At 40.7% G+C, this 23,210-nt stretch overlaps 1 protein-coding gene across 5 annotated transcripts; it reads left to right on the top strand.

Annotated features, from left to right (window-relative positions):
• The first annotated feature begins 950 nt into the window (after positions 1–950).
• On the top strand, positions 951–16,689 carry LOC5567983 (transformer-2 protein homolog alpha). Of its 5 annotated transcripts, none has more exons than XM_021842014.1 (7): positions 951–1,058; positions 1,121–1,210; positions 13,442–13,480; positions 13,537–13,604; positions 14,196–14,439; positions 14,876–15,198; positions 16,134–16,689. In XM_021842014.1, exons 2-7 carry the CDS (start codon positions 1,181–1,183, stop codon positions 16,246–16,248), a joined length of 819 nt encoding a protein of 272 aa, XP_021697706.1. In that variant the 5' UTR covers positions 951–1,058; positions 1,121–1,180; the 3' UTR covers positions 16,249–16,689. The 5 variants fall into 5 exon arrangements, with proteins under 5 accessions (XP_021697706.1, XP_021697703.1, XP_021697707.1 ...); XM_021842011.1 differs by having other exon boundaries at positions 952–1,058; positions 16,131–16,689; XM_021842015.1 differs by having other exon boundaries at positions 996–1,061.
• The last annotated feature ends 6,521 nt before the right edge of the window (positions 16,690–23,210 follow it).

Raw genomic sequence — 23,210 nt, 5'->3', positions numbered from 1 at the left:
TTGGCATTACGTTCTCACTGAGATACACTGAAATAAACTCTCGATATACATAGAAACCCCTTATGGAAATTCGCCACAAAAGATCGGATTGAAATTCATAAATTTGCCTTGCGAAGCCAGAATTTGAAATGCAACCCGGAATCAGTGCATACACCGCGCGCCTATCGACGCCTGATGCTAAAACAATACATAAATAATCTTTCATAAAGCAAAATATATGAATTTCGATAGTCCAGTTTGCTGTGTGTAGGCTTACTTCTCAGCTTAGGGATGGTACACAAATTATGTCACGCTAAATTCCAATTTTTTCGACCCCCTCCCTCCCCTTTGTCACACTTTTTGTATGAGTCCTCCGAAAATTTTGTAAGGCTTGTCACGCTTGGTTGGAACCCCCCCCCTTAGAGCGTGACGTAATTTGTGCATGACCCCTTAGTGTTCTCATGAGCAATTCCACAGTTATTAACTCAGAGCTTTTTTTGCCAAAGTTGCCATTTTAACATATCGTATGGCAGGTACGATGATACTCTATACCCATCAGGGAAATCAAGCAAATTTCATTTCATGCACCGATTGGAAATCGAACCCAGGCAACCCAGGGATTAGAATTTTTGAGTGAATTGACGAAGTTTTGAATCAGCCTTGAAGTGTTTAATTTATAATTTCAAACGTTATTCAATCGGAGAAGTTTAACAATCATATGCAATTACAATTGGGCTTATTTTGAAAGCTTGTTTTTTTGTAAATTTTTATATGTGCTTGACGTTAGAATCGATTCAAAAACATCGATTCAAATGATTCGATTTAATCGGTGAATCGATTCGACCTATTGAATTTGAATCGATTCAGTAACATCGATGTTCTGGTCAAATTTGCCCAACGCTAGTAGGTATGCGATGCCTAATGCCGCCCCAGGTTTCTCTAAAAATGAGTGTTCGGTGAGATACGCGCTACATATGACAGTGGAAATGACGTGTCGCGCGACAAAACGTCGCTATGTGCATATTTGTTTACGCGTCAAAAACGATAGCAAGAGGGCAGCCAGTGATCAGTGGGTAAAGGTGGTAAATCTTTCTTCGCAATAAATTTAATGTTTAACTAATTTTCTTCATTGCATCAATAGAAACTGCAGTGAATAGTGAAGTTCTATAATCACGAACAGCGGATCAGAAGGACGCCGGAAATGAGCCACCCCAGGGGCCAGTATTATGAGGTAACGTTTGCTCTTGTTTACATGGGTGTCAAACCTTTTGATACGGCAGAACAGTTTTAATCATCTGAACTTGTAATTTTTTTTAAGTCAGTAAAATTAGAATTACTGGGACCTTGCTTAGCCGAGTGGTTAGAGTCCGCGGCTACAAAGCAAAGCCATGCTGAAGGTGTCTGGGTTCGATTCCAGGTCGGTCCAGGAACTTTTCGTAATGGAAATTTCCTTGACTTCCCTGGGCATTGAGTATACTCGTACCTGCCACACGATATACGAATGCGAAATTGGCAAATTTGGCAAAGAAAGCTCTCAGTTGATAACTGTGGAAGTGCTCATAAGAACACTAAGCTGAGAAGCAAGCTCTGTCCCAGTGAGGACGTTAATGCCAAGAAGAAGAAGAAACATTGGTATTTTATTAATGTACTTACCTTACCAGTCAGGCTAAGGCCTGGGTGGCCTCTGCTGTACGTAGGAGACGTCTCCATTCGACTCGATCCATGGCTGCCCGTCGCCAACCATGCATTCTGCGAAGGGTCTGCATATCGTTCTCAACTTAATCGACCCATCTTGCTCGCTGCGCACCACGTCGCACAGTGCTTCGAACGTATGGCACTTGGGGACAAAAGTCAGAACTGGATGTTTTATGCGGTTTTGCCCTACGAAGTTGAGGAGAAAGTCGTTATACACAAAAAATCTTATTATTGGCATGAATGACACATATTACATCAGTAATTGCATAAGTGACTTATACGCCACGTTTTACATTTGACACCATAGAACAGTGCTCGATTTTGAATAAATGTTTAAAATAAACACGCATTAAAAAGTACTTGAGTCGTTTGCATAAACGATGTTTGTGGTATGCGTAAATGTAAAAGTGTCTCAATAACCAAATTTTTATAAACATATTAAAGCACGCATTATTCCAACGACTAAAATCAAACCCAATAAAAAAAGGTTATATAAAATTTATTTTTATTAGCAATACAATTCATTTGCCAGCTATTAATCATCCAAAAACATATCAATCGAATCATTTTATTTATTTTTATTAGCAATACAATTCATTTACCAGCTATTAATCATCCAAAAACATATCAATCGAATCATTATCTTCTTTTCTACAAAGAAAAATGAAATGTCGTGGGTTTCTGTTTGATGATTATTAAAAACAATTTGATACATAGGCTACGAACGCGAGCTCTCCAGGTTCATTATTTTTGACAAGATATATATAGGTTTTTCATGAACATTCATTAAAAGGTATGAAAGGCCTTCCCATGCCAGCCTTTACAGCCGAATTGGAAAACTCTGCATCGTCAATTTTCTGTTTGCGCTGAAGCAAAACTGGCTTTGCTAATCAGTCGGAGTTTTTCTTCACAAAAATATCGTATGATCTTCTATATTTAGCCCATTTTTGGTGTATTTTGCAGCAATAAAATTTACTAAACGTATTCAGCTTGTTTTCAAATATCTGGGAGAAAGAATCAGTGCTATAACAACCGTACATGAAATCCACAACATGATTTTTTCGAATACGTGGATTGGCAGAATACCTTTGCTTGAAACAATCTTTATTGATGATTGTGGCAGCATAACCTAAAAATCATAAAATTACATACAATCGGCAAACATATGCAGCTGGAATCACTTTCAGAATTTGAAAAATACTTCATATTTTATTTTAAAGTGGATTTCAGAGAGGTACTTTGAGGTACTTTTTTGTATGGGCTAGAAGAAGATAGGAGTTTTAATTTTCTTCTGTATTAAAGAGCTTATTGTTCAGAAGCATCTTTTTCTACAATTTTCAAAATATATCATAGAAAATTAAACGGAATTACTCCTACTTACTAGTTTCAACACGATCCTTAACGGCTTTCGTTTTGAAAATGTGATTAGTATGGGAATAAAGCGAATTAAAAAGGGATTTGATTGACACAAAAACAATGAATTATATATAACGATGAAACAATTTGTCAACACGTGGTGTTTTGGTTTGTTTTAATAAGCGCACGAACTTTCTAGTATCTGTATTACACGCTCAAAACATATGTCAACATCATGGCCTACTTGATTCTTTCGAATATGAAAGTTGATTTTTTGACTTTTGTCCAAGGGACGAAGCACTGTGCGTCGTCTTGTGCCGGTCGGATTGTTTCCAAGAACCATTTTCACCGGGTTGTTATCCGACATGCTGGTGACATGCCCGGCCCACCGCAGCCTCCCAATTTGTGCGAGGTGGACGATGGTTGGTTCTCCCAGCAGCTGGTGCAATTCATGGTTCATTTGCCTTCTCCACGTTCCGTCTTCCATCTGCATTCCGCCGTAGATGGTCCGCAACACCTTCCGTTCGAAAACACCAAGGGCGCGTTGATCCTCTGCATGTAGGGTCCATGTTTCGTGCCCATAGAGATGTAACGGTCTAATCAGCGTCTTGTAGATGGTTAACTTGGTGCGATCGGAGCGTTCTGCGGAGTCCAAAGTAGGCACGATTTCCAGCAACGATGCGTCTCTGGATTTCTCTGCTGGTGTTGTTGTTGGCGGTCACCAGTGAGCCCAAGTACACGAATTCTTCGACAACCTCGGTTTCATCACCGTGAATATGAACTCGAGGTGGGGGGCGTGCCGTGTCTTCGTCTTCGACGCATTGATGTTCAGTCCGATTCGCCTAGCTTCAGCCCTCAGTTTATTCACAAATTTCATAACGCCAAAAATGGCCATTTTTGTCATCCGCTTTTGTATGAATATTTTACAAATTTTGAATTAGCCGTAACATCACGAAAACACCCACCCACCCCCTTCAGCGTTATGAAATTTGTGAATGGGCCCTAACTGAACGGACTTTCTGAATATCCCCGCTCTACTTATCACACCCTCTAAAGCAATGTTGAAACAGTAAACACGAAAGGCCATCACCTTGCCGCAACCCTCTACGAGATTCGAAGGGTCTCGAGAGTGTCCCTGATACTCGGACTACGCACATCACTCGCTCCATCGTCGCCTTGATCAATCTTATCAGTTTGTCCGGGAAACCGTATTCGTGCATAATCTGTCATAGCTCTTCTCGATCGATTGTATCATAGGCCGATTTAAAATCAATGAATAAATGATGTGTGGGTACATTGTATTCGCGGCATTTCTGCAACAGCTGGCGGATGGCGAATATTTGGTCCGTTGTTGCTCGTTCGCCCATAAATCCTGCCTGGTACTGTCGGCGCGGTAAAAAGTTCTATGCGAAATATCTAACTTCGGAGGTGCATTCGATTCGCATCCGGATGCGCCCTACTTCCGAAGCAGTGTATCTTGCATGGGTACCGAGAAAAATCCGTTTTCGGCGAACTCCATTTTCTAACGATTGACCGAACTTACAATATTGTCCAACGAATTCTCTACACTCAAAATAATCCAAACGTCATTGTTACGTGGAAACAAACGTGATTTTTTTTCCATTGCACTTTTCACGTAGCACCTACGTGAATAATTGGTAACACAGAATGAACTATTGAACTCCGTTTGATCCACCAGCGTTACACGTACGAGCTACGTGGATTTTCCCGTAGCCTTTACGAAGCGTTTCAATATGTCCTACATTGTTTTCCCTTCAAATTTATTGAAATGGAGGCCCACCTTATGTTCAATAAACTTCTGAAGTAAACTATTTCCCAATCCGAAAAATGTAAACCAACTTTGAAGATTGAGGTATTTATTTTATCCAAACTAAGCTTTTCGAATGAAAAAAATCCAGCGAGAATTGGATATCTCGCTCCCATATTTTCTGGTCGTTTCTGCTGTAGCCTTTACATGCTATAATATGAGTGAAATCAGGTATTGTTTATTTCTTTCACTACTGGACTGCGAAATGCGGCTTCCTAAGTGCGAAAATGCGAAGAAAAGTGCGGGATTGCATCGAATCATGTTGGTGTCTTCAGAGCACTTATTCTTTGGACTGTGAGGAACAACCCCGCTGAATACACCTTCTCGATTTGATGCAATCGCGCACTTTTATCAACATTCCCGCACTTGTAAAAACTTCTGCGATAGTCCAGTGGTGAAAGAAATGCGCAATATAAAATATGAATGAATACAGGATTCTTTGGTATTCAACGAGTACATACCTTTAAATCAATCTTAAATGAGGTTTGAAGTTCAGCAGCTCTTCACGTTCTTCGAAAGTCTAGCGGACTACGTGATTTTTCACGTAGCAATGACGTTTGAATTTTTTTGAGTGTAGCAATTGGTGATAGACGGTGGCATATAATTTTGGAGAGTACCAAAATTGCGCGCAAAATTGTGATCGCACGATGATTAGGGTGACCATCTACTGGAGATTCAAAATCATTTTGCTAGGTAGGCTATCTGACAAGTATTTTTTTTTCAAAATTATTGTTTGAGATCTGTCAAAAACCACAGTAGGAATCCCCTTTGTCAGACATTCGCTCAAAATTACATCAAACATCTCGTCAGAATCTACCAACATGAATCCTTTACAAATATACCGAGGGTATATATTCATCAATTCAGTTTAGGAAATCCTGTGACAATCTTGCCAGCAATTTATCGATGTTAAAAAAATCTGCTCAGTGTCTGATTAAGGTGAAACATCTCGGAATCCAAAGATGGCCGGCACAATGGCCGACTTCTCCCCCTACTCACGTTTTCAAAGGCATAAAACTGGAGAAATAGTTTGCAAACGTTCCTGATCTTCTTATTTTAAGCTTTCTGCTAGTGCACAAAGCCAAAATAAAAAGTGCACTGTTGTGGGATGCTTTCTTCACGAGATTTGTGGCTTTGAAGTTTTAGTGCAATCTTAGAAATTGATTCCAAACTGTTTCACCTTAAGATCTCGCTAGGAAATTACTAAAAATTAAAAAAAAAAAACAGTTTTTTCGAAGATTTATTAAAGTTCATGCAAGGAAATGCCGCTTGGATTCTTTGAATCATGATTTTGCTAAGATTTCACAAAGCTTCACAAAGAAGCTCCCGTTAAATTTCCATTGAGATCCCGTGATAATATGCAAATGATCTCGCTGGAAACTCACGAAGAATCATACAAATAAACACAACCAAAGTTGTTAGGAGAAATCTGGCTTATATCATCCCTGGAACCCGACAGGTTTTTCAACACGATACACGACACATACGGTAAAAATCTTACCAAAAATTCATGGAGAGTGACATTCTCGGCGGTCGCGCTCCCCTGGTTGATTTTTTTTTATTTCCGACATAGTTTTATGAATATTAACTCCGCTGAGAGATCGAAAAAATTAAAAAAAAACTCAACTTTAGTTGCAAATTGTGCTTTTTGAGAACACCTTCAATGATGGCAGCAATCTCTCACACTTTCTCATTTGTTAATATGGTAAAATAATGAGAGAATGCCTCATTGCAATGCATCAAATTATTGCACAAAGATAGGAAGTGGTTTTATATTCCCTTGATTGCTACCATATGTACTGAAACTAATAATTGGAGTTTTCGGAGAGCTGATATCAATAGAATTCTGTGAAAATATGCCAAAGATCATAGCTTGTGTTCTAATACGAGTCCAGTTGATTCTATTAACAACACCAGAATCGTCAAACATCGACTAAACCTGAAGGTGTTGTGATACGGTATGAAGCGCATCTCAAACTTTCTATGTGGCTGAAATCGATTTCTAAACCACAAAACTCATGGATTTCAGAATAGATGTCATTTGAACATTTTGATTTGGCACTTACTAGAATAGCTTTTACTTATTCGAAATATCTTTGACATTGGTATTCGCCAAGCAAGAAAAAGCAGGGCAAAACTTGAAATAAGAAAAATAAATCAGGACGCCTCAAAAGAATCTCAAAATCAGGACATGTCCTGCTAAATCAGGACGGATGGTAACCCTAACGATGATTGGCGCAATCCAACTTGTCGCACTTTTTGTAGATAGGACACACGACACCTTCCATCCACTCCTGCGGCAATACTTCCTCCCCCCAAATCTTGGAAATAATTTAGTGCAGCGCTGTTGCTCGTCGTAGTGCTGCCGCCACCTTTCGACCACCTCACGTTCATTCTTTTATCCTTGTTGCGATACGTGATATGGCTAGTGACGCGACTCGTAACTACGGTTTAAAATATAAATTTATTACTAAAAAGTATAACGAATTAAAAACGTGTATGCATGCGAGTCGCCGATCGCAATTGTAATGTTGATGATGGTGGCCAACACTGGAACAACGAATAGTGGTTTTCACGCTCATTGGTATGGGTGCCCTAGTGTAGATGTGGTTGTGAACCTTAGAGGAAAACAATATGCACTCTGTCTCGGAAAACACCCAGAAGCTGGGTGTAAATATTTCAAATTGGGTAATATTTCCATATGCATTTTGATGAGTCTGGAAAGTGTGTGCAAGTTTCGTTGAGGAAAACAAAAACAAACTGTGTATGATAAGCGTATGTAAGTGTTCGTGTGTTCAAATGTCACTAAGCTCTATGCCGAAACTTCCCATGACATCTGTCATAAGCTGACGGCTGTCAGCGTAAGAGCCTTATGGTGGTTGTTTCGGTTGCGTCCTTTATTGGGATAGGGTTGTCCTCCCAACACCTCCCCCTGTTAATAAAGGCTGTACGGTTCGTACCTCACAGGCAGCCTTCGGATTCTTGAAGACTGTCGAGTAGGAATCGGTGGTTGCTGTGTGTTGCTTTGGGGAGTTCGTTGACGACGTTGAATCGGTTGCAGGTCTTCAAGTAGCGCAGCCGGCATTGGTATAGACCTGAGAGAGAGGAGACAGCTCACTGACAACTGGCTTGTTTTCTTGGCTTCTTTCTTCTTCTCATATTTGGGTTGTGCACAATGGTTCGGAGAGCACAAACTGGGTCAAAACCATTTTCTCATTCCATGTGCTATCAAAAAGATCATAAAATTAAAAAAATTCAATAGCAACTTGAGTCCAATCGACAATATTTAAATAATCAACAATTCAATACAGAGTCAGAATTAGGGCGAATGTGAACACTAATACATTGTCAGTAAAATCGGTTTGAAGTTCAGCGGATATAATTTCAATTCTGTATTATGTTTCCGATCGATTTAATCGCATGATGCATTTTTGTATGATCCATTACAATATTACTTTTGTAACAAACCATTTGATTTATTTTCATATTATGAACAACATGTTAAAATAAATAAAAAAGCATCATGCGCCATTCATCAAAATTGAGGATTGTTGCGCCCCTCGGTTTTTCGTCGCCTTCAGTTTGACAGCAGCGATTGCGCCTTTCCACCTCATCCTTCTAGTTTGACTATCATCAGCTTCGCCGTGTTGCTACGCTCTTTCACACGAACCTTCTTCACTATCGACCTTCTGCACACTCAGTTTTAAATGCGCCCTGCTGCCACACTCAATCGCAAATGCGCCCGGTTACCGCAGGGGGGAAGGTGGGCGAAATTGACATCAGAGTTCGTACACTGAAACAAGCGTTGCAGTAATGAGAACCATGAACGTGTTTTTAAATTTACTATTCCAACCACGATTGAGCTATCATGAACGCTTTTTATTTGCGTTTTGTTCCCTCTCAATCCAACCGCGTCGATAGCCGAACGGCTAGCGTTCGCGCTTGACAATCGCCAGATCCTCGGTTCGATTCTAGTCTGCTGCAAGTTTTTAACCATGATATAGTAATTTTTACCATACAAATGGTGCCATGGTAAAATTGAACGCACAAAATATTCTAAATAAATGCGAATTTAGTCTGCACAAATCAAGTGGCGTTGTGTATTTAATTTAACCCTCTGATATAGTATTTTCAACCGCAACGCTGTTCTCAGTGTATCGAAAGAGAATATCAAATGCGCCGTTATGTTTTTCTCACTTATTTCGTGAAAAACGTTATATTTAAGAAACAGTTGTGCAGTATATGATTGCAGTTTATCCAATAAACTGTTAGGTGAATAAAACTCAATTTGTTTACATTTGGCAGTTAGGCCGTTGTTCTGGTACTGTATTGAATTCTATATGCGAGAGCACCGGAGAACAACCTAAATTTTCAACCAGATCCAGTTTTAGTTTGGCCAAATTCTGACGGTTTTTCACGCTCTGCCCTTCGAATGTGCGGTTTTCCAGTGACAGTTGATGACAGGTTCCCTTGACTTTTGGAAGCTCGCAATCTAAGCCAGCTGTCTCCTCTCTCTCAGGTATAGACTGACTACTTTCATCTTCGGTGTTCGTTATATTACTTCGAAGACTCCAACTGTCCAGGAGTATTGAGAGCGGAACTTGGATGTTTGCTGGTGCACTGATGTTTCGCGCGCTGCCTTCTTCAGACTCATAGCGCGACCGCATTTGATTGCAGTGGGATCGTATTAGATTCTGCTTCGATGATAGCCAAACATTGTACATGACGCTACCGATACGCTCGATTACTCTTCCAGGCTGCCAGGTCCACGTGTTTGCTGAGTAGACTTTAGCCCAGACGAGATCGTGAGGATGGTACTCGCGAGCTTTCGTTCCATGCTTCCGATTGAACTGCTTCTCTTGTTCATCTGTTGGCTCATTGTACGGTGTTGGTGGCCGGAGCAGTTCCAAAGATGTTCGTATCGGCCTACCGTACAGTAATTCACCAGGAGATTTTCCATCCAGAGCACTGCGACAGGGAGTTGATCTGTAGCAAAGCAGAAAACTATCGCTCCTCCACCACGCACTCCATGCTGTACGCAACCGGTCGTTTGGGTCGAAACACCGGTTTTGGAGTTTCCTTCAGCACCAACTGGACAGGAGTTTTGTTGTAAAGGCCCAATTTTGTGGTGAACACGTTTGGAAACTGAGCACGAAGATCGGCAACTTCTTGGGTTTCCTCAATGGCCACTTGGTTGCAGAACGACGTGATTGATTGGTTCCACAATCCAAACACATCCATGAGATCAATCCCCAAAATGTCAAGCTGGACGTTAGAAGCGGCAACGTAGCACTTACCCTGTTTCGTGACGTTGTTTAAGGTGATGCCACACTGCAACTCCGAGACAAGATCCAGAGGCTCTCCGGACGCTGTTCTTGCTTGACACGTTGCAGTTTTCGTTTGCGGTCGACCAAGCTTGATCCACGAACAGTGCGAAATGATCGACACATCGGATCCCGTGTCCAGTTGCAGCCGGAGAGGAACACCATTAAGCTTGACGTTGATGAACTTACGCCCCTGGCTTATGTTTCGTCGACTGCTTCCGCTGATTTTTCTTGTTCTTCGTACTTGGCTTTTTCGAACTAGGTGCGCTGGATGAGTACTTCGATGAGAAACAAGAGCAGTACCCTTCTTTGTGGCCCTGTTTCCCGCAGTCACAACACTTGTGATCGCGGAACCGACAATCCTTGCTGAAATGCATCCCGCCACACGACCAGCAGGGTGTTCTAGGTTGATCTCGAGAAGGGCTGTTGCTGTTAGACCGGTATGGTTTGTTTCGCTTGTTGTGGGCTACAAAATTCACTGTCAACGGATTCTCCACAAGCACGGTGCCCTGTTTGAGGTTCACCAGGCTATTGCACTGTTCAACCACTTGTTGGAGAGTGAGATCCTCTGCTTCATTCAGTTTGTTGATAAGCCGCATTCCGATCTCCGCATCTTGCTTCGATTTGAGTCCACAAACAAACGTCAAACACTTGAATTGTTCTTCGGTCAACTCCGACAACTTGAAATCGACGCATGATTTATTCACCTTGCATGAATAGGCGAGATAATCTTCACTGTCTTCTTTGGTTGTTTGTAGACAGTTATAGCGCCGCCGAAAGATGGAAATAATGGCACCGAAGAGCGCCTTTAGCTTTTCAACAGTCTCGGCGAAAGTGAATTCCCGAGTAGTTTTCGGCAAGATAAAACTGTTATAACGCTCGTGATCCGGTGGGCTGAGATTGCGTAGGAGTAAACGCACTTTCGCGGCGTCATCCAACTTGGACGCGTCTCGATCAAAAAGATCACTATAGCGAGAGAACCATGCGTCGAATGTGTTACCGCTTTCCTTGTTGTACACGAATTCCACCATATTGTTTGAGAGGGAATCGAGCACAACCTCATCGCGGGACAAACTCTTGATGGCGGATTGGGTTGCTGCCAGCTGTTGTGACATTTGCCCCATAAGCGCTTGTTGGTTACGGAGGATCTGAACAATGGTGCCCGTAATGTTACCCGACTGTTGATGGCCTCCAGAACCTGCTGCACTATTGGCGTTGTTAGTCGCCATCGCACAATTATGTCTCCCCCTACCGATCCACGAAGAACGCCTTTTCTCGGGATGAACGCGCGATCTTAGCACGAATTTACTACCGCCTCGTCGCCACTGTTGCGATACGTGATATGGCTAGTGACGCGACTCGTAACTACGGTTTAAAATATAACTATCTAAAAGTATAACGAATTAAAAACGTGTATGCACGTGAGCCGCCGATCGCAATTGTAATGTTGATGATGGTGGCCAACACTGGAACGACGAATGCCGAAACTTCCCATGACATCTGTCATAAGCTGACGGCTGTCAGCGTAAGAGCCTTGGTGGTTGTTTCGGTTGCGTCCGTTATTGGGATAGGGTTGTCCTCCCAACAATCCTCATCTTGCACATCCTTGCGTTGATCGGCTGCCACCCGATAACGCGTTGTCGCAGCTTGCCCAACACTATGAAGCCAGTTCCTAGCTCATTTGTGGTGCCACAACTTTGGTAGAAGGTAGCCGCTCGATGCCCGCTTTTCCACACCTTCTGTCCAGTCCAACAAAGTTCCTTCAGCGCTACGATATCGAAATTACGGGGATGTAGTTCGTCGTAGATTATCCTGTCGCAACCTGCGAAACCAAGTGACTTGCAGTTCCATGTTCCATGTTTCCAATCGTAATCCTTATTTCGTCGCGTGGGTCTTTGACGATTGTTCCGGATCGTATTATCTCCTATGTTATTAGCAATAAGATTTGTTTCAACGATGGCTTATTGGGCCTACGCCAACACTGCAACACTCCAGTCTCGCCGGAGCTGTGCGCGATTCAGCATTCCTTGCTCAGCCCCTGGATACCAGAACAGACGCTGTTTGAGCCGCACCTCCTGGTGAACAGACGCTCAAGACGTACCTCCTCAATCTAGCTGATGTCAGAAGGACAACAGTGCCCAGGTTGCACTACCAGCTAAGTACGCAACCCTTAACTGGCGGTCTTTGTTATCGTTTGACCCGTGGAAGCGTGAAGTAGGAACCTGTGAGGACCAGAGCTGTGTTAAACGCTCCTTCCTTGTTGTCGACTCACCGTTTTGCAGCCCATTGGTTTGTTCATAAAAACCTCTTTTATGGCTTTCCCGGTCAAACGTAGTGAAAGCGGGATAGTTATGTAACTTCCAACGTTTTGGCTATGTGTTTCGTCAATCACCATAACGTCATAAAGATGAAGATGAATTAAAAATACCTCCAAATATCCAGGAGCAAAATTCTAGCGGACAAAACAGTGGTCTGAAATAAAAATTGTTTGTTTATCATTTTCCTAGTAACGGAGTGATTTCCAATCTAGTGTTCATTAAATAAATGTTGTTTGTCTCGATCTCTCCCTATCTCGATGGTCCCTTTGATATCGAGATGTAGATAGGTGACTGTACTACAGTCAACCCTCCATGAGTCGATATCGAAGGGACCATCGACTCATGGAAATATCGAGTCATAGAACTGCAATGCTATGGAAAGCTGTTTGAGGGGACCATCATAGTAACCATGAAATTTCACTTTTAGTATGGTTCCATGAGTCGATATCGAGTAATGGAACATCGACTCATGGAGGTTTAACTGTATAACAAACAGAGCGTAAAAAATAATGTCTGTGCTGTATACTCGAACTGTAAAAATTGTGAGATAGTCATGTGTAATTCAGTTGAGAAACAGCATATCCAAAATCCTGCCGTTATTAGCTTTTATAGTTCTATTACCTATAACCTCCTTGCCATTAATTTTTGATCAAAAAACCGGATTATACCGTGAATTAGTAGCAGGTGCACTTAAGCAGTAAGGCAGATTTTTACCACCGAAAAAGGTGATCCGAAATGTTATTAGGTATTAACCGATTGTGTTTTCTATTTAGTTTTTGCAATTAATAGACATATACAGGAATAGAGCTACCAAGTTCATTAGGTAATGATAAGAGCACCGTATGCAAAAGGTTAACACTGCACTATTTTGCTATTTGCATATAAAATAATTGTTTATCTCTTCTTTATCCAACTTTGTGCATTTATCTCAATAACCAAAGGTCGTCCGGACTAGTCGAGTAGTCATTAGAGGAGGCGAGGTAAATATGAAATACTTGGTCAAATTGCTGCATTGCTTAATAATTTTGATTTACAGCATGATTCGCGGTCCCGCAGCCATGACCGCAAGTATCGCCGCGAAAATCGGGACGATGGCTACCTCCGGTAAGTTGGGGAGATGATCTGTGGTACATATTAAACTATAAAGCGTTTTTATAAAGTGACTGCCTTTTTCTTATTAGCTTTACGTCTTCATTTCAAAAGAGCCTTTCCTGTGCTTATCTTTCTGTGGGCTTTTTGAGGGTCCAATTACATCTGAAGAGGCCAACGAACAGTTACGATTCGATAATCCTCAAGGGCATAAACTTTTTCGTTTAAAAAACAAAAAAATGTATAATGGGAAACTCAAATGCCGGCATCCTTTTATTCTTACGATCACGTCGGAGTTCTGGACCAATGTAACAGTGAACTTATTATTCAAATCCATTGACTCGTTCTCAAACCATTTCGTGACATACAAACACCATTCCATTGTGATTTATATGGATATTCTGCCACCCTTTTCCTGAGCCACCGACAATTTCCGTCATACATTTGGCGAACTTTTATCATACGCATTTTAAGCCTTTTACGGAAGCACGTCTCGTGAACCAAATAATGAAACTTTTAGGGACTGGTACTACATATTCAACTTGTCATTTACAAGTATCAGTTATCAAGCACTGTTGCAGTTACTAATGAAAAGTTCACTTTCAGATACGGCGGCGAATCAGAATATACTGGACGCAGTAACGGCGACAGCTACCACGGGCGTCGAAGCACAAGGCAAGCAATTCCCCACGAATCTCACTCCCATCACCACGGTGCAAGCGAGTACGACGAGAGCAAGGCCGTTCTGGCGGTCTTCAATTTGAACATCTATACCACCGAGTCGGAGCTGTACGACGTCTTCACCAAGTTTGGCCCACTGAAGAAGGCGACCATAGTTCTCGATGCCAAGGTAGGATTTGTTGTCTATGATTGTATACGCATAAAAGTAAAAAAAAATACCAGACTGAGGCTAGTCGTACAACGTGCCGGTAGCTTTTTTGAAGATATCAGACAAGTGCTGCACAATATGTATTCTGGTTACAGAAACATCAAATGATGTTTGGAGATATAATAAGGAAAAAATGCGCGAAGATCGTAGCATTTCTTTAAAGGCTCTCCCAAACAACGTCAATCTTCATAATAGAATTAAAAGAGGCATTAGGGGTTCCAATCTTCTTCTAATCAGTTAGTTTATAGGCCATTAAGAGCCATTATAAGCCTTCGAGAGATCATCGGTTACGCTTGTAGATCTGAAGGAGGCTCCCACGGAGGTCGTGGCTGACCTACAACACCAAGGGCAAACCTTCAGCTTATCGATTTTATCGTTCTTGATCCTTTGCTCACAGACCGGCCGTTCCCGTGGATTCGGGTTCGTGTACTTCGAGAGCACCGAGGACGCCAGAGTGGCCCACACTCAGGCCAATGGTATCGAAATCGGAGATCGACCGATACGCGTCGATTACTCGGCAACGGAAAAACCTCACGATCCCACTCCGGGTGTGTACTATGGTAGGGTCAGCTATCCGAAAAGGGGCGGCTATGGCGGTGCTCCGCCGCGAGGACCTCCAGCTATGGCAGCACCTGGTGGCCACTACCACTGTCAGGGCTGCGAGATTGAAGCCCGCGAGCGGGAACGATGGGAACGCGATGCGCGCCGCTATGGCAATGGGTAAGTTGTATGATTTAGAAGAATGTATGCATACCATAGCCATGACTCATCTATCGGGTTGGCGACCTGGTTGGCATAGTATGAAGCTGTGTAAAAATGACAGGTCTAAAATTTGAAACATTGAACCTTTATATGGTAGTTAGGGTGTCTAGTGAACCTCCCTGAAATAATTTGTTCATGGTTTGTTCAGTGCATCTAGGCAAAATTGATCTGAAAATAACGTCAATAAGGTTAGGCAAACTAGAACAAGTCCCGCCTCTTAGTTTAGCTTTCAAAACGTTTTTGCACATATATGCAATTAAGTCGCTTGAATAAGAACGTTGGTGTTTATTGTATATTTCTTGTAAAGGGAAGTGACATTCCCATATCAGATTAAATTAATATCATCGAAGGAGTTGATGAAACCAAACTTTGTTAAAAGTATGCTTTGGTTCATTTGGAATGTAATGTTAAAGAAAAGAAAAAAGCTGTCAGGTAGTCCTTGATGTACTGAACAACTTTGTCAAAGAAATCATTCTTCAAAACGTGCAGAAGTACCTATGAGGTAACGAAATAAATTTCACAAGGAATCATCTATGCATTTATAAAATTCCAATTGAACTTGAACAGTTATCATATAAGATTCAATCATCTTCAAGGACCGCATAGGATAACCCATACTTTGAGAGCTTATAACTTAGCCATTGCTAAATGGATTTACTCTCGTTTTTCGCCGATTGCTTGCTAATCGCAAATAGATTCATCTTCTTCATTCTACGAGTTAGAGATTACAGCGCAGCCTATTGGCGAAAACCTGAAACCGACGATTTTTTCTATTCATTAAAATCAGGTTTTCTAACCGCTATGCTCAGCTAAATCATGTCAAATACTCTTTTTTCACCACTTCCTTTTGAGCATTCAAAGCCTATATAACGTATTTACTCCCACACCAGCAGAGAATACTACTACCAGGACAGATACGCCGCACCGGAGTATCCGCGTGGCCGCGATCGATCAGCCATGTCCCGATCCCGGGGTGACTACTACCGAGGAGGTGCAGGTGTTCGCTGACAGTGGATGCCACCTATGGCAGAGGTTATCGCTGCACCCCTGCCTGGGACTTATCCTACTGCAATGATGATGTAGATCCGTAAATAATTTCACAAAGTCCACCCAGACACATAGTATTCATGCCATTCTGGATAAGATCTCGACATATACAGACACTGTCTGTCGAATTGCGTAAAAATCTGGCAGCCGCCTGTTGGGTGTCCCATCTTATTTCATCTCTTCTCTAGATGTTCAATATACTGAAAAGAATAGATTTGCTGTTACGGCGAAGAACATACTGCTTATATTGGGCGTACTTACGAACGTACAGAAAAATTTATTGATTAATTGCAAGACGTTCCTTATAGAACGAAACCTTCACTTCCAATTGTGTGACAGAAAAACTCATATAAAAACAAAAAAGAAACATACATGCTTGAATAAAAATTTTAGACAGATTAATGTTGAGAATTTCATTATTTATATCATAGAGTCCCTTGCTACTTTGTCTTCCTTGAAGATTGAACTTTCCAGAATCTCAGTAATTCTTGGAGCCGATATATAACAACCAACCACTTTTCTTCTGGAACCAAATTCTGAAATCCAAACAATTTTCAACATTCAGCGATTAAATTTAAAAAGCTGTCGCATATGATACTCATGTGGGCCTTGTGTTTTCCTCTAATTTGGTGTGGCTAATACGGCTATACCTACAATGTTTCAATTCCAAGCCATACACAGTGTGAGTTGTAGTCACAAAAGTAAGTGACATACATATTCAAAAATGAAGAGCTAGCCTGTTGTTAACGGTAAGATCGGTAATCCAACTCATCGACTTAACCAAAATTTGAACCTTAAAATTAATACAAGTTTATACATTTTATTGGTACCTTTTCATAGTTCCACAAGCTTTGGGGTCGTCCATAAATGACGTAGCTTTTTAGGGGGGAGGGGGGTCTTCATGAATTTGTAACGATGTGTGACGAGGGGGAGGGAGGGGTCCTAGCTAGTGGACGTAGCATTTTGAGTCACGTAGGTAATATGAGGAGCGCTGATAAAAATGATATACAGTTATTATTTATCAAACTTCTTTTTTCTTTGTTTGACTTATAAAGTTGGGTTATGAAATGATGATTTAGCTTTAAAACATTCGTACTGCAAGATTGAAAAAGTTCTAAGAAATTTTAGATTTTCTTGATAAGTGCCATCAAACAGATTTTTTAAATGCTGTATATATAAATTCATGTCCTAATAAATTAATTTATAAATAAACAAATTAAAAGTTAAATAAATTAATGAAAAATCAACGCTTTAACGACTTGGAAAACATTGTTTTAGTTTTATTCATTCTGTTCGAGCTTATTTCTTTAAAAAAAAAAACATATGTTCGTTTTGGCACATATGGCATTAAAACAAGATATTTATTTCATGAATGATGCTTTCAATGTTGCAGAAGATCTCCACCCAATCATTTCATCGATTTGTTTTGATATATCAATGCTCTTTATGGAATAGCCTTAATACAACTTGATGGAAAAGACTGGACAACAGATTCGAGTGTTATCGAAATTGTTCTACCATTCAATTTTCTTAATAACTCGGTAATTTGATGAAAGATTTTTTTAGTATTCAATTGTTTCGTTACAGGTTGTGTAAGATTACTTCAGTATGGAGAACGATAATGAAGTTATGCTCAAATCTTAATAAAAATGAATAATTTGTATAATAATCGCTAGGATTTTCTGAACATGCCAAATATTATAAATGTAATCTTTTCTACATCTGACCACTGATTGCTAAATGGATTTGAATTTGGATAATATTGACGAATATTCATTTCAATTTAAGATATGTTGCTAATCATTTTCACCGAAATATATTTTCTAAAAATGAATTACAGTCGCCTCTCCACATCTCGATATCGACGGGATCATTGAGATAGGGAGAGATCGAGACAAAGAACAAATTTTTGTAGAATATTAGATTGAAAAACACTCCGTTATCAAGAAAATAATAAACAATCAGACGTCATTGCACGTTTTTTATTTACAGTCAAACCTCCATGAGTCGATATTGAAGGGACCATCCATCGACTCATGGAAATATCGAGTCATGGAACAGCTATTCTTTGGAAAGCTGTTTGAAGGGACCATCATAGTAACCAACATTTTATGTTTTTAGTATGATTCCATGAGTCGATATCGAGTAATGGAACATCGACTCATGGAGGGATGACTGTACTTTGATCTCAAAAAAATTCGTCTAGTAACCTTCGATATTGGTCATATCGACATACAGAGAGAAAATTGGGAACGAAAGATTAACAGGATCTCATCGAGATATGGAGATATCGAGATAAGGAGAATATCGAGATGTATAGAGAGAGAAATTGTATGCAAAATGAAGGGACCTACGAAATCATCGACATAGGGAGAAATAACGAGATATAGAACATCGAGATGTGAAGAGTTGACTGTATTAAAAAAAAAACAATCCTCTAATATAACGAAATTTCTTTTCAACATATTATAAAATCTAACCCTAACTCGTTACTCTTAGCTTCATCAATCCAATCCAAGATTTTTCATTTTTTTTTTTTCTATATTTTCAGCTGTAAACTTGTTTTTCATGGTAACAACAGCAAATTAATACAATTTAGCCAACAACTTACAGAGGAAAAAGTTTATTTAAAACTGTTTTCCAAAGTTTGAGCGCTACTGCATTGCAAACTATAATTCGTTAGACTTTCCTTCTTACATTTCAGTCAGTAATTAATATCAAACTTTGTATTGAACTTCTAAATTTCAATTTTTTGTTTTAACCCAATTGCTTAGGGAAACAAATAAAAAAAATATGGGGGGGGGGGTTGCTTGATATGCTACGTATTTTCCAAGGGGGGTATCAGCATTTGTGACGAAATGCTACGAGGGGGGAGGGGGGTGTAGAAAATCAGTGAAAAAATGCTACGTCATTTATGGACGGCCCCTTTAGAAATATTTGCCTAAAGCTAACAGCTCGATAAATATTAATGAATGTCCGAAAGCCCTGTTTTGATTTCTTTAAAACTTTAAAATAAAAAAAAACCCTTCATTGCCCTTGTACAAGGCAGCGTCCATTTATTACGTAACGCTAAAATTTTTGACCCCCTCCCCGTAATGCTTTTTGTTTTAAAATGTTTGCCCCTAAGGCATAACGTAAGATCAATCATGTGCGATTCGAGTTGTGCGAGTACGAAAAGATATTCGCGTTCAGTCGAGGATGAATTGTTAACTGGTGAGCTCGTTTCATGCTTATGATTTTATCGTCGCAACCAGGGTAGAAAATCGTCGCCGTCAAATGGAAAAAATCGACGACGAAACTAAAAGAAGAATCGTAACCGTCATTCAACTCGCAGAGATCCGGTTACATAGGCTCGGTGTCATGACGAACAAACAAGCTTCCTTCACTATGGGCAAATCTTTGTTCAGAAGCACTGAGTCGAATAAAAATATGAATCTTATTTTCGACAAATTAGGAGCATTTTTTGAAGAAAAAAAAAGTAAGAGGTTGTTTCCGAGATACGACCGCCAAGTTGACGTTGGATAACGTTAGCTTCTTCTATTTCCTGGCTTGAGACCGTCACGAACTTATGAAAGATTTCTACTTATAAAAATCCAATCAATTTTCATACTATTTGTTGCATGTCAATTCTGACGTATTATGGAAATTGTGTGTTATTATTTGGTTGGTTCGGTTACCACTTCAACACCGATAGAATCGGTCGATGGAAGAGGAAGCATGATCGGTAACTCTTGCTCCCTAAACAATATTCCGGTTGAACGTTAGATCCTCGCATGATCCACTAAGATTGGTTGCTTTAGTGAGTTTCGAAGCCAGTTTGAGGTTGAGGTACTTCTTCATGAACCGCGAACTCTATGTTCTCCTCTTTGCTCATATCGATGTTAAAGTTGCGTATACATGTAAACTTCAAAACGTCAAAACCTTATAACAGCAAGAAAAATGTGCTTTTCTATGAAAAATAAGACATACCTCTATATTCATTTTTATAGTTTGCACTAACGTAAGAACTACACGACATTCACGAGACGCGACGGAGACAAGACATAACACTTATCGTTCTTACAAATCGTCAAAAAGTTTTAAAAATTACCTTTTCGTCGACCGGTTTCGGGCGCGATATAGCCCATCTTCGGGACAATGTCCGACTGATTACGCTGTATTTTCGTACGGTGTTCGTACTCGTCCAGGTCGAAGAGATGTTACGTAATTGTCATGTCTGCTAGACTTAACAGACACGATGTGATTGGAGGGTCATCTTCGTTCATCAATGGTTCCTGGGTATTCGTGATGAACATTGACTCCCAAGCGTTCAACTGTATAGGTTTCCTCACTGTTTTAATGAGCTTCGCATTTTGCCAATTGATTGTGTGGTTGGAAGCTGCAGTATGCAGTGGCAAGCACGCCTGATTCATTCGGTTTACTGGATTCTACCGCACTTCTGTGTTCTTTCAAACGTACTTTCATTTTGCGACGTGTTTGACCAATGTAAACCGCCGGACAGTCTTTGCAAGGTATTTGGTATATACCTGACTGTTCTTCTGGCGGAACCTTATCCTTTAGATTACACAGAAGGTCACGCAGAGTGTTTTCACTTTTGTGCACAACTTGAAATCCTTGTCGTTGGAGCGCGTTTTTAATCGGATTTGTGATTTTTGGATAAAATGGGAGGCTTATTCGTTTGATGTCTTCTGTATCTGGTTTCAGCGTCGTGATAGTGCGGCGGTGTTTTTTACGTTTGTGTTTTTGGAGAATTTTTTCCACAAACACCAGTTTCAAGTCCCGAATCCAACGGTAGCATCCCTATACTGCTTACCAAAGATCCATAAAAATCCAGTTGGAATGCGCCCCATTTCTTCTAACATTCGTACACCCACCGAAAAAATGGCAGCGTGGCTCGTTAACGAAATGAAAAAGTACCCGGTAAGACATGGGAAAAGTGTTAAAAATTCGATTGATTTGGTGGAGCAGTTGGAGGACTTCAAATTGAGAAGAGGGGAGATACTGGTGTCGTTTGATGTCACAGCGTTGTTTCCGAGCGTACCAGTTACCGATGCTTTGCAAAGCCTGCGACGACACCTGGAACGTAGTCGAGCCCCCCACAATCATATCGAGGCGTACCTTTCAGTTGCACAGGTGTGTATGAACCAAAATTTCTTCTCTTTTAGGTGTCGGCCATGGTAGACGCGTCACGCGAAGCGACGCGAAAATCCTTTGGAGTTTGACATTTCATTATTAATAATTGTTATTCCTTCCCGTGCAATTTTCGCTTCGCTTCGCAATTCGCGTCTACCCTGGCCGCGCCTTTAGAGGGAAATATTATAAGCAAAATTTTGGCCTTAGTATGGGTAGCAAACTATCACCCTTGTTAGCAGATGTTTTCATGAGCGACTTCGAAAGTAAAGCTCAGAAAAACAAACTATTTCCACGTATTTGGCGGCGTTATGTAGATGATGTTTTCGCACCAGTAAAGAAGCGTTACTTGGAACAAACGCTAGCAATGCTCAATTCCCAGCATACAGCAATAAAGTTCACGTTTGAAAAAGAGATCGATGGAAAGCTACCCTTTCTCGACATCATGATCAATAGAAATGACGATGGTACGTTGAAGTTTGGTATCTTCCGAAAACCTACTTCAACAGACAGGTACATCACTTCCGACTCTAACCACTTTGGTGCCCAGAAAAAAGCTGCCTTTCATTCAATGGCTCACCGGCTATATAATGTGCCTATGGATAAGAACGAGTTCGAGGAGGAAAAAATCCGAATTCAAAAGGCAGCTGAAATCAATGGATATAACAAGGTGTTTGTGGAAAAAATTCTCCAAACACACAAACGTAAAAAACACCGCCGCACTATCACGACGCTGAAACCAGATACAGAAGACATCAAACGAATAAGCCTCCCATTTTATCCAAAAATCACAAATCCGATTAAAAACGCGCTCCAACGACAAGGATTTCAAGTTGTGCACAAAAGTGAAAACACTCTGCGTGACCTTCTGTGTAATCTAAAGGATAAGGTTCCGCCAGAAGAGCTGTCAGGTATATACCAAATACCTTGCAAAGACTGTCCGGCGGTTTACATTGGTCAAACACGTCGCAAAATGAAAGTACGTTTGAAAGAACACAGAAGTGCGGTAGAATCCAGTAAACCGAATGAATCAGGCGTGCTTGCCACTGCATACTGCAGCTTCCAACCACACAATCAATTGGCAAAATGCGAAGCTCATTAAAACAGTGAGGAAACCTATACAGTTGAACGCTTGGGAGTCAATGTTCATCGCGAATACCCAGGAACCATTGATGAACGAAGATGACCCTCCAATCACATCGTGTCTGTTAAGTCTAGCAGACACGACAATTACGTAACATCTCTTCGACCTGGACGAGTACGAACACCGTACGAAAATACAGCGTAATCAGTCGGACATTGTCCCGAAGATGGGCTATATCGCGCCCAAAACCGGTCGACGAAAAGGTAATTTTTAAAACTTTTTGACGATTTGTAAGAACGATAAGTGTTATGTCTTGTCTCCGTCGCGTCTCGTGAATACCTCTATATATCCCAATTTTTCAATAGTTTAGTCATGAAAATCAATAGTGTTCATTGTTGGAGTAGATTCGTAGAAAGATTTCCAATCGATTGGTGCAAGAATCTTGAAAATCTATCCGGGCGTTAGTAAGTTATTAACAGTTAAAATATAACAATTTTCGTGACGCGAGCAATTTTTCGTTTTTCGAAATTGTACCCCAGTATGTTGTCGTAAGACGTTATCCAACGTCAAAAAAAAAACAAAATACGTCTCTATCCGAGCAAACGATCTCTGAATCGTCAACTCCACGCGCTTACCAACAGAGCTATTGTAGAATCAAATATCGACGGTCGAGAATTTTTCGTGTTTGAAATTTTGAAAGAGTACAGAA

The sequence above is a fragment of the Aedes aegypti genome, chromosome 2, assembly GCF_002204515.2.
Source record: "Aedes aegypti strain LVP_AGWG chromosome 2, AaegL5.0 Primary Assembly, whole genome shotgun sequence".
NCBI classification, from domain to species: Eukaryota; Metazoa; Arthropoda; class Insecta; order Diptera; family Culicidae; genus Aedes; species Aedes aegypti.
This window is presented reverse-complemented; position numbering and strand designations above follow the sequence as displayed.

What these genes read in the sequence shown, in the direction of transcription:
- LOC5567983 (XM_021842011.1), top strand. Translation starts at nt 1,181, where the DNA reads ATGAGCCACCCCAGGGGCCAGTATTATGAG. An exon ending in CCAGGGGCCAGTATTATGAG is followed by an intron (nt 1,211 to 13,441) that starts GTAACGTTTGCT and finishes CAATAACCAAAG; the next exon opens with GTCGTCCGGACTAGTCGAGT. An exon ending in GCGCGCCGCTATGGCAATGG is followed by an intron (nt 15,199 to 16,130) that starts GTAAGTTGTATG and finishes CTCCCACACCAG; the next exon opens with CAGAGAATACTACTACCAGG.